Here is a 12,347-nt window from a genome sequence, read left to right on the forward strand (position 1 = left end):
CAGATTCTACAAAATGTCTGCCAAATCCTGACAGTTTTCTGAAAAGAAAAACGTATCTGTGGTGCACATGGTGCTAAAACTTTCTCATGTCAAAGTACCCCTGGAATGAGAGGAATAATCTGTATTTGGCCGCAGAACCCCATCTGAAAATGTGTTGTTCCAGAGAGACCCCCCCAGAAGCACATATTTGAGTTAAAAATGCTCGCTGTGAAAGAATATACATATTATTCAAAGATTTCGACACGTTTTCACGATTTTTCAAAAGAATAGCAATACAGTAACATACCTCAAAATTGTACTTAAGTACAGTACTTGAGTAAATGTAGCCTACTTTTTCCACCACTGAAATGAAAGAAATGGATTACAAATCGTGGGATAAAAATTATTAAAGAAAAAAGAAAGACCAGAAGGGGGTATAGATCCCCCGAGCAAATGTAATCGTGCCCGTGCAGGGTCTTGTCTCCTACTGTGCCCGTCTCAGTGAAGGACGGAATGCCAAGTAAAGGAGCTGCTGCAGGGGAACACGTAGTGAGTAATGGTTTAATCCATGCCACCTCGGAGCCTTCATCGACGTGTAAGCCTGAAAGATTGAAGAGCGCGCTTCTAAGAAATGGTTCCTCAGAAGTTTACGGTAATGAGGGAAAGCATTTGGTTTTCTACCACCCCCCCCCCCCCCCCAAGTTTATGGTCCTATAACTGCTCCCGGAAAGGAGTGAGGAGTTGATAATCACTCACTGGAAGTGACACAGGGGAATAAAATGAAGCATCGCCGTGTAGTTCACGCACGCAGTTGCACAGGAGTCACACCGGCCTCAGCTGTAATCAGCTGCCTGGCACTGCTCATTGTTTTCCAGTGGTGGAAAAAGTATTCGCATTTGTTACTCGCATTGTGGAATTACTCTGTTGCAAGTTAAAGTTCGGTGATCAAAATTGACTTGAGTAATACAAAGTACAAACGTATTGGCATCAAAAACAAAATTAGAAAGTGCCCATTATGCAGAAGTTCAACATGTTGAAATATATATTTAGGGCTGAAGTGGGTAATGTAAGTCTGTAATAATAATCCAAATCAACAAAGTAACTAGTAACTAAAGTTTTCGAATAAATGTAGTGGAGTAAAAGTATGATATTTGACTCTGAAATGTAGTGGGAGTAGAAGTAAAAAGTATAGAAAATTGGAAATACTCCAGTAAAGTAAAAGTGCCTCAACATTGTACATAAGTACAGTACTCGATTAAATACTACAGTACTTAGTTACTTTCCACCACTGTTGTTTTCTGTCAGCCACGCTTTTCTACACTCCAATCACAGCTGTGCATGGCGCGTGCGGCCGCTTGCACTTTACACTTACCGCTGTGGTTTTCTGCTCAATTCAGTCAGTTTGGGTCAGATTCCCATGTAGGGTATACCTCCCACTCCCAGCGCATCGCTCCTCACTGTAGGCATGCAGCTATAGCAGGGGAAGCAATCTGGAGCAACGGAAGCTCTATCATGAGTAAAATATAAAGCGGAAGTGGAGCCTCCTCACCACTTCCGTTTCCTCTTTAAAGTTGCGCAAATTTATCCTATAATGTAAATAGAAATCATCTACACGTCTATAGCTTGCTGCTTAGCAGAAGTAAACATATTTTTTGTGAACGGAAATGACAGCTTCCTTACTAGGATTTCAGGAGGTGTCGTTCCAGACTCTATGTAGTATTTGTTGATTGTGGAATAGTTGTCTGGCTACACAAGACTACTGTTGCGTTGAAACATCGTGACACATCGTTGTGGCTATACAGCCACAACGACACACATATACTGTATGTATATGACGTATTACTGTATTTGTATGTGCACACAGTAGCCAGCAGCAGTACATAGCGTGGCGCTACCGTGGCATCGAGCACTAAGTAAAACTCCTAAGACCCTGAAGACTGAAGGGTGCTTCCGAGGGCAGATAAACAAATAAACATTGTGTATTTCTGGGCCAATGCTGATGTTTGGATTCTCACCTGGGATGTCTCAGGATTCAATTATGTCTGCTTGTGATGTTTATGTACTGTAGTGCGTGCGTGCGTGCGTGCGTGCGTGCGTGCGTGCGTGCGTGTGTGCGTGCGTGCGTGCGTGCGTGCGTGCGTGCGTGCGTGCGTGCGTGTTTTCTCTCAAGGGATGTTCATTTCAGTTTGCCATCTGTTGTATTGTTTTTTTTTTCATCACGTATCCCAATTCAATGTAATGTTCTCTCTTCTTTCCCAATCTCCCTGTCTCCTAATCTCCATCTCTCTCTGCCGGCCGGCCGGCCTGCCTCTCTCTCTCTCTCTCTCTCTCTCTCTCTCTCTCTTTCTCTCTCTCTCTCAGACACACCCAACCCCTCTCTCACACCCTAATCTCTATCTCTGTCTCTGTCTCTCTCTCTGTTTGCCAGACACACCCAACTCCTCTCTCTCTCTCTCTCTCTCTCTCTCTCTCTCTCTCTCTCTCTCTCTCCAATCTTCCATGTCTCTCGTCCTCTCATTCTGGTAGCTCCCAGCATGCCTGTTGTTCCGATCATCTGTTGTTTATTCCGACTCTTCCCCTCCTCTTATGGGATGCTGTGTATTCACACCGCCATCATCCATCATTCTGACCTGTGTATGTTGATGCCACACTGCAGGTGTGTGTGTGTGTGTGTGTGTGTGTGTGTGTGTGTGTGTGTGTGTGTGTGTGTGTGTGTGTGTGTGTGTGTGTGTGTGTGTGTGTGTGTGTGTGTGTGTGTGTGTGGGTGGGTGTGGTGTGGTGTGGTGTGGTGTGGGGGGGGGGGGGTCGGGTATGAGACGGTGCTCTCTCTGAAACGTGTTAATATAATTTATTTCCACGTTCTTACTCTAACCTCCGCATGTCCCCTGGTCTATTTCTCACTTTTAGTGTCGTCTGCACATTGAATTACAACAACACAGACAAGACAGACAACACAGAGAGAAATGACCTCACCAGCAATTTGTTGCACAAATAAGACATTCCAGATCCCATCCCATTTCAGCTTAATTGATGCTTTTGATGCCTTCTGGTCCTTTCGCCCCCATCACAGATATTTATTTTGTATATATACAAAATATAGTGGTTGCTTGTTATTGGACTTCTGTGCTAGTCATAGACTGACCATAACAAACACAATGTTCAAGCATAAGGATGCTCATAAGTGTACTTGGTACCAGAGCACCTTAGGCCAAAGATCAATGATCGATTTTGTAATCGTGTCAGCTGATCTGAGGCCGTATGTTTTGGACACTCGGGTGAAGAGAGGGGCTGAACTGTCAACTGATCACCATCTGGTGGTGAGTTGGTTCAGATGGCGGGGGAAACCTCTGGACAGACCTGGCAAACCCAAGCGTGTAGTGCGGGTGAACTGGGAACGTTTGGAGGAGACCTCTGTCCGGAAGGACTTCAACTCCCACCTATGAATGAAAAGGCTTTCAAAATAAGACGGTTAACAATGAAGTGAACGGTGGCGGTCTTCGAGTATAAATTCAGTCACCAAATGGCGGTGATGGCGGCAGGTGAGTTAAAACTCATTGGCTGCCAAGGACGAGTTAGACAAGTTTAAAACCTTTTTTTTATCTCGGATACTTTTCTCCGATTTCTTTTTTGATCACAAACGTTTTTAAAGTCACGGTTCATAACAAAACGGTTACAAAACTAATTTTTCATCTTTAGTGTGACTCAGTAAGGTATTCATTTATTGAAAGACATACAAAAGTTTAAATATTACACAATGATGCGTGACTTTATGATCGCCTTTCCTCAAATGTCAACGTAACATGGCTCTGTTTATACTTTATTTTACTCCTATTTATGTTCAATATTTAATTGTATATACGTACATGTTTTTATCTCCATTGTTTTGTTCCACATTTGCTTTGGCAATGTAAACATATGTTTTCTCAGGCCAATAAAGCTCATATAAATTTAAATTAAAAATGTAATAAAGCAGCTCCGCTCTACATGAGAACAGAGTGTGTGCGGGAGCTAGGGATACTGCATTATTATTATTCTCTCTCTCTCTCTTATTTACAAACGGCACAGCCGTAGGGTCTCTCTTATATTATTTTAGTGGTTTCCAGATATTTACAGGCTTGTAATTCTCTCTCTCTCTCTCTCTCTCTCTCTCTCTCTCTCTCTCTCTCTCTCTCTCTCCCTCTCCCTCCCTCACCCTCCCTCCCAGACACGTTCGCCAGCAAGGTGGCCGCCATCCAGGACCAGTACGCTGACGCGTCCATCGGCAACGTGACAGGCTCCAACGCCGTCAACGTCTTCCTGGGCATCGGCGTGGCGTGGACCATCGCGGCCGTGGTGTGGCGCTCGCGCGGCAAGCCGTTCCTTGTGGACCCGGGCTCGCTGGCCTTCACCGTCACGGTGTTCACCGTCATGGCCACCGGGTGCATGTTCATGCTGCTGTACCGACGGCGGCCGGGCGTTGCCGGCGGCGAGCTGGGCGGCCCGCGGACTTGCAAGCTGGTCACGGCGGCATTGTTCTTCTCGCTGTGGCTGGTCTACATCCTGCTGGCCTCCCTGGAGGCCTACTGCCACATACCAGGCTTCTGAAGAGGAGGATGCGAGGGGAGGGAGGAAGGGAGGGAGGATGGATGGATGAAGGAAGTGCATGTGTTTGGTCCGACGTACTAACAGTCCTACAGTCATGAGTCCGACACCCTACCCAAAACCCAACCCTAAACCTAACCTCACAGGACACCACAGGTTAGTTTTAGCCTGCCACGGGTTAGTTGTAACCTGCCACGCATGTCGGGACCTATGGGTTAGTTTTAACCTGCCACGGGTTAGTTTGAACCTGCCATGGGTGAGTTTTAAACCACAGCACGGGTTAGTTGTAACTGGCGACGCACGTCGGGAGCGACATACAGTGTTGTCGAACTAATGCCTGTCAGACTGTTAGTATGTCTAACAAACGTATGCACCCGGGAGGAGGATGGGGCGGCAGTGAGAGATCCGAATTTGACAGTTTATGGTCTGCACATTTGACACAACTCTCTACAATTTAGGCATTAGCAGACACTCTTAATCCAGAGAGCGACTTACAGTATAAGCGAGAACAACGACCGGTGGGTCTCAAACTTATAATAGGCCTACTTTTTGAGACGGAATGGAGTTGTTGGGTATTGTGGCCTCGTCTGCCAACTGAGCACGGCTACAATATTACCCAGAGACTGAGGCACGTGGTGGGAAGATCAGAGAGGACGTGGGGAAGGCAAGGGAGAGATAACGACCAGCTGGCACACGTCCTCCGTTTAAATATTGGATGTTTATATATTACAATAAAGTACAGGAAAAGAAGGAAATAGAGATAAATTAATGGTGTGTGTGTGTGTGTGTGTGTGTATATATATTGTATATATATCTACTATACATATATCTCTTCTGCAACACTTCCTCTCTCACTCTCTCAGCCCACCATATCTTGGTCACCACGGGAACGGTGGATCCACGCCATATCCATGGCAACCCCAACATGTAATTCTATTAGCCACTTGCTCCTCTGCGATGGCACATGCCTACGCAATGCTATCATGCACGCACGCACACACACGCATGCACACACGCACACACACACAAAATTTATTTTTCTTATTTTCTTTTTCTCAATGGTGTCAAGTGTTGATATTGTTTACCGTGAAATTGTTAAAACTTTTGAAAAAAAAGACCCCCCCCCCCAAAAAAAAAATAGAACTAAAAATGGACAGAAAGGGAAAAACAAAGCGCATTTGTGGAAGATTTTCACAAGAGACATGTAAAATATGAAGTGCAGCAAACATAATGGAATAGCATTTACACTAGGGGGAGTTGTGTGTACTTTGTATGGAAACATCATTGTGTGAGTTTGAACAGTGGAGTGGAAATGTTGAATGGTCCTTGATGTTAAACTAGCATATAGAAAAGCCATTCAGAGCACGGCGTGCTTTCAAAGCTGTCAATTGTTTACATTGTGATACTGTAGAGTCATAGACATATAGAAAGGTAGATGCCTCTACGGCTCTGGGACGTATATGTGCAAAAGTGAGGGCAAGCTTCCGCGTTGGTGGTTCAACAACAGGCGAGAGGCAACAGTCTGGCCACGCGAGACTAGTGCTTCACAGAAGCTTCCACGTGCGTCACAGAGCGGACGTTCGGGTCTGACATGTCCCGGAAAAGACGTGCTGTGATTGGCGAGTAGTCACTTGAGTGGCCGCGTGGCTTAGCATGCCTTCCTTCCGCACTTCCGCCCTCACGTCGATATACACGTCTCTCCAATGAACTGCAGCGGCCAATGAGGCATCTATTTTGCAGTAGAGTACAGAGGGTCAAGTGTGACTGGCGCTTCCGCTCAGTTCAAAGCAACATTGGCCTGGTACCGAATAGGAAATGATGCAACATCATGATGACACAGGAAGTAAATGACTGGGAGACATCAACGGCACTGATCAGAAGGATTGACTCCATTGACCAATCAAAATGAAGGATTGTAATGACGGAGAGCGCGATGACAATGATGATGGTGGTGATGCTGGGGGAAATGAGCGGTGAACTCCGTTATTTCAAATTGTACATGATAATAATCTTCATTGATGTATGTGAGAGTATACGTTGTATTATACTTTATATTAAGCCGTCCTTCCCAGATACGAAACATTTCATACAGTAGGTCAACTTGATTATTTGAGGAAATTTAAGAATGAAGAATTTGTGCTGTTTCTCTGAAACAAAGTTTTAATGGACATTTGCCAATGATACAAAAACAAAGAGTCAGATGAGTGATAGAAATAGAATTGTCGACAAGAGGGCTGGTTGTTCTTTTGGGAACTGTGTGGCAGCTCTGGAATATTCCACAGAATCAATGCATTCTCACACCCGTGCCATCAAACGGGTGACAGCTGGAGGACGGATTTGACCATACGGACTCGCTGGCTTCAGATGGCATGCCCCCCCCATCCATAGTTTCAACAGATCACCCTCTGTTTTGATACTTGAATACAGTACAGCAATACTGTTAAAACAATTCTGAAAGGATAACAGAATTGTAGTCCATTGTACTTAATTAATGATGAAGACATACAATCAGTAGTACAACACCAATAGTAGCAGATATATTTAGAGAAAAGTGGATGCCACTCCCTCTGTATACGTTTTGGGTTTGAGAACGGCACTTCGGCAGTCCAGTGTGGGTGGGATTAATGTTGTCTCGTGCCGCCACCAATAGAACGGCTCGAGAGTGAGAATGCGTGACAGCTCGCGAAGTTGTTACTTTCGTTAGAGCGGACACAGCCCTCTTGTTCTCCATCTGTGCAGCTACCCTGTGTTATGTGAGCTGCATCAGTGGTTCCCAAACGTTTTCATGTCAAGGACCCCTAAATTGACACTAATTAGCCCGCAGACCCCCATTTGAAGATATATGCCAGAGACGCCCATAAGAGAAGATTTGTATGGCTCTAGCAGTGATTTTTATATTGTAAAATCAATGTTAATTTAACTCTGAGAGTGTACAAACATTTGTACACTCTCAGAGTTACAGACCCATAAGGGTCCATTTGGTTCCAAACTATCATTTAGCTGGGGACCCCCTGGAACTCCTTCAAGGACCCCTGGGGGTCCCCGGACCCCACTTTGAGAACCACTGAGCTGCATGTCTTCACGGTGTGCAGCTACCCTGCGTTATGTGAGCTGCATGTCGTCACGGTGTGCAGCTACCCTGCGTTATGTGAGCTGCATGTCGTCACAGTGTGCAGCTACCCTGCGTTATGTGAGCTGCATGTCGTCACGGTGTGCAGCTACCCTGCGTTATGTGAGCTGCATGTCGTCACAGTGTGCAGCTACCCTGCGTTATGTGAGCTGCATGTCTTCACAGTGTGCAGCTAGCCTGCGTTATGTGAGCTGCATGTCGTCACGGTGTGCAGCTACCCTGCGTTATTTGAGCTGCATGTCGTCACGGTGTGCAGCTACCCTGCGTTATGTGAGCTGCATGTCGTCACGGTGTGCAGCTACCCTGCGTTATGTGAGCTGCATGTCGTCATGGTGTGCAGCTACCCTGCGTTATGTGAGCTGCATGTCGTCACGGTGTGCAGCTACCCTGCGTTATGTGAGCTGCATGTCGTCATGGTGTGCAGCTAGCCTGCGTTATGTGAGCTGCATGTCGTCACGGTGTGCAGCTACCCTGCGTTATGTGAGCTGCATGTCGTCATGGTGTGCAGCTACCCTGCGTTATGTGAGCTGCATGTCGTCACGGTGTGCAGCTACCCTGCGTTATGTGAGCTGCATGTCGTCATGGTGTGCAGCTACCCTGCGTTATGTGAGCTGCATGTCGTTGCGGTCGGGCAGAAATCTGTCATTATGTCCAAGACCAAAACCGTTACTTTTAAAGAAATGGAATAGTGAACCTGTGTTTCAATGGATCCGATGTAGTTATCGAGCTGTTGTTAATACTTTTTTCAGTGGTTACATATTTATAGAATCCACAAGAAAGACTTTATGTAAAAATATATTAAAAAATGATGTAGATTTTGCCAAACAGCAATGATGTAAAAAGGCTGAATTGAAAGTCTAATAGAGCACCAAAGTCTGACGTCAATATCGCTAGAGGGCGATAATTCCACAGGTTTGTGTATTTTTGTATTTGTATTATAATCCGCATAGGGGGATCTTAGATGGCCTCATATAAGAACTGTGTTTGAAAAATAAATAGCGTTTTCACGTTTCACTCATATGGATATGAAGAACCAACTGACTGCGAGAAAACTCTAATGTTACTGCTGCCGAATTAGTAACATTTTCACTAGAAACAGACTATGAAATATTAGTGACTGACTGTCATAAACAATACAGAGACAGACACCTCCCCGACAATATCACAGAGACTTATTTTGGACCACAATTCTTATGAGACGATTTTACGACCCAATGTTATTCTCCATAGATAAATTACTTCTGCAAACCAGGGGATGAGCGGGTGATGTCAGGACTTTGGTGCTCCATATAGAAACTAAATGCAAGCCATTTTACAGTGGTTCTCAAAGAGTGGTCCAGGGACCCCCAGGAGTCCACGAGGAGTTACGGGTCTGTAACTATATTAACATGTAGTGCTTAAATTGATGGGCGACCTTTTGTTGTGGGAGAAAAACAGCATAGACATGGAACTGAACCTGTGGATGTAAAGGTATTAAACATGCTGAACATCTGTATTTTCATGGAATGATATCGTAACAAATTCTATCTATTTTCTTTTTTGTTTGTTTGTTTTGTAAAGTCTGTGCTGTTTCAGGCATGGTGTGTGTGTAAAATGCTCATTGGTCAACTGATAATAGCAAAATGATTTCATATGAAAATATGACTTCTATGTATCTTCACCAACTATCTCTCAACAGTCATTGCACGTATTTTTCAACAACAAAAAAATCGAACAAATCGGAAGAGCCATGGCTCATCTGCAACATGGTGGCACAGCTCTTTCCAGTGCCGTTGCTTTGTTCCATCTTTCGCTTTATACGTGAACTTGTTTTGCCCTCTCACTTTGCCCAGGTCAGCAACCATTCCCAACAAGTGGGTGTTCAAACAATTGCCAAAACACTGACTTTGATAACATGGAAAAAGTCTGAATCAAAAATAATTATCTAAAATCAAATGTCGTGGTATATTTTTCCTTTAACACATTCCGTGCGTTATAGGCTATATGGTCACTGCCGATATTGTTTTAATTACCTTTGGAGCATACGCCGAAGTATTTGTGCCTCCATGAAAATCCCACTGAAAATAGTCCCATGGTTTGTTGCCAAGCCGAAAAATAATCCACCGTCGTGATGCGGAAGAACAACAAACATTAATGGCTGGATGGATCCCAGTGTAAAACCCTGTTCACTTGCATTGAACTCATTTTTCCAGAAGCCCTTGCAAGCCAGTGGATAGGTCGATTTCCGGTTACATCATCATAACGCGTCGGCCTCGTCACCATGTCCGCGACATTGCTTTTAAGTCATTAAAAACGGCGAATTAAACATATAAAACAAATAGCGGGTATAGCGTCTTACAATGGAATAAAACGAGCGGGTTACGCAGGGAAGCTGTTAAAGTCTTGAAACATTTGTTTTCATTGTGATACTGATAAATGGGAACTTAAAGAATACTATGTTATTTATTTTGTTCCAAGCCGGAACACAATTTTTGAGCACCGCTGGCCTAGGTGACTCTTGGACGCTAGTGAATAGAGGGATTGTCATCCCTCTAGTCTAGTGTGCCCGTTTTGAATGCCATCAATGCATTGAAAGGTACAAAATCACGTTTAATCAGAGCATTCAATGCTCTAGTAGACGCGTCTACTGACCTACCAAGATCTCAGTGGGCTGTGTTCTGTGTGGTTGATCACGGCTACCAGCGACGACGCCCGTTGTCAACTTACTATGTGGCTGGTTAAAACTGATATGAGGTTAGGGGATTTATGTGGCCGGTTAAGACTGATGTTAGGGTTATAGTAAAGGTTAGATTTAGTTTTAGGGTTTGTAATGCCGTGACATACAACGTTTAAAACGTTGTATGTCCTGCCTGCTGTGATTGTGAAAGAATTTACCTGGAGCATTACAAAGTGAGTTGCGAGCCCTTGCTTTATATCTAGTTTAACAGTTTGGCTCAGCACCAAGACCGGAGGATGTGCGCTATTTTATCTTATTCTGAAGGTTTGTAATGTAGGACAACGCGCGTCTAAACAGTAGCTGTGATCAACGCAGAATACAGCCTACTGAATTTCTCCAAAACGTCACAATGAAACATTTCGCGCTGGAGACGGTTGCAGTAGACAGCATTGAATGCTCTAATAATTAAACGTGACTTTGTCCCTTTAAATCCGCTATCTATAGTGCCATGATTAAATCCCATCAGCACTCATTAACCCAGCCTAATCTCACAGAAATAATATGCATACACAACTAGAAACCCCCCAACTCCGTACATATGACAATATAGTGTTTTGACCGCGACAGAGGCGTGGCTTTCACTAGTATGGAAGTCCTATTTCACCGTGGCTGGTTCGGGCTGCGGGTGAGTTCGGGTTTGACATTATTTAGGCCTACTATTCTGTCCCTATCGGTTTACAACTCGAGCGGGGCTGATTCGGCTCTACCGAACTTCGCAACGCAAGTTCGGTAGAGACGGTACCCCTCTGTCATAGTCTATGACTCTATGGGGAGGTATTTCAATGTCATATTTACGGATTTTTGGGTTTTCTAGTCATGTATGTACGGAATTGCAATTCCGTACATATCTTACTATCTCTGTGCATGAGATCGGGTTGCATTAACCACTTGCACCCTAGGAAAACATTACAGTTGGCAAAAATACCGTAGCAGTTTGTGATGCATTTCAATGCGTTCTGAGCTTGTAGATCAGCTATTTTCAGCGAAGATATTTCGTGTAGGCCTACTGTAGAGGAATACAGTTAAGGGGGGCTGGGATAGAGCCCCCAGGGAACCCGGTCAATGAAGGGTTTAAGTGAATAATGAAAGAACGTCATTGCAAAACTAATTTGTACTTGGTCAAGCGTTTTTTTCTTTTTGCCATACTACATGCTAATTTGACCATGTATAAATTGGCTGTTAAGGCTGGCTAAGTGCAGGGCCCAAGAAGTTGAGACTGAATGGGCAGTGAAGTGGGCTTTCTGATACAAGGATATGATGACGTTACACAACTGAATCTGAAGTGCAGGCTATTTAAAATGAGTGATAAGCCTCATGGGAGATCTTATGTATGTGCGTGCATGCATGTCTGTCTGTACAGCATCCTTGTCGGGTGGAAAACTTGTATGTCCAATATGGTTACTTTTCAGGAAATTGAAAATAGAACCGTGTGAACCGTTCGAATGGATCCAGTGTGGTTATTATTATCACTAATTCATCTGTGCATGCATGTCGGTACATGTCTGTGCGTCTCTGTTGGGTGGAAACCTTGTATGTCCAAAATGGTAATTACATTTCAGGAAATTGAAAATGGAACCACGTGTTATCACAAGCTATTGTTGTTAATGCTTTTCATTGGTTGAGTATTTAGACAAATCCACACAGACACAGCCAATTTGCCAAACTATCTCTTTCAAAATGGTTATGGATTTTTGTATTACAAAGCAGTGAATTATTTTATGGAAAATAATATATATAAATAAGTAAATAAATAACGAAATAAATAAATAAATATGGAGATAGATGGGAGGTTTTAACCATACAGCAATGAGATGCATTGTACAGTGACGGAATGCGAACCATATTTTTAGTCTCTTTCCTGTTGCTTAGCGACAATCTATCTTCACAAGCCATTCTTGTGTGTGTGTTTGTGTGTGTGTGTGTGTGTGTGTGTGTTTTTGT

The 12,347-nt window shown here is 44.1% G+C and overlaps 1 protein-coding gene across 1 annotated transcript in view; it reads left to right on the forward strand.

Annotated features, from left to right (window-relative positions):
* The window catches only part of LOC306914237 (sodium/calcium exchanger 3-like), a gene marked incomplete at both ends in the record, with an annotated part of 73,059 nt that extends 68,496 nt beyond the window's left edge, over positions 1 to 4,563 (forward strand). Inside the window, one exon of the mRNA XM_079491229.1 lies at positions 4,184 to 4,563. Within this exon, the coding sequence (XP_079347355.1) occupies positions 4,184 to 4,563 (380 nt within the window). The remainder of the gene's footprint in view (positions 1 to 4,183) is intronic.
* Between the last annotated feature and the right edge of the window lie 7,784 nt (positions 4,564 to 12,347).

This window comes from Electrona antarctica (assembly GCF_951216825.1).
Source record: "Electrona antarctica genome assembly, chromosome: 21".
NCBI classification, from domain to species: Eukaryota; Metazoa; Chordata; class Actinopteri; order Myctophiformes; family Myctophidae; genus Electrona; species Electrona antarctica.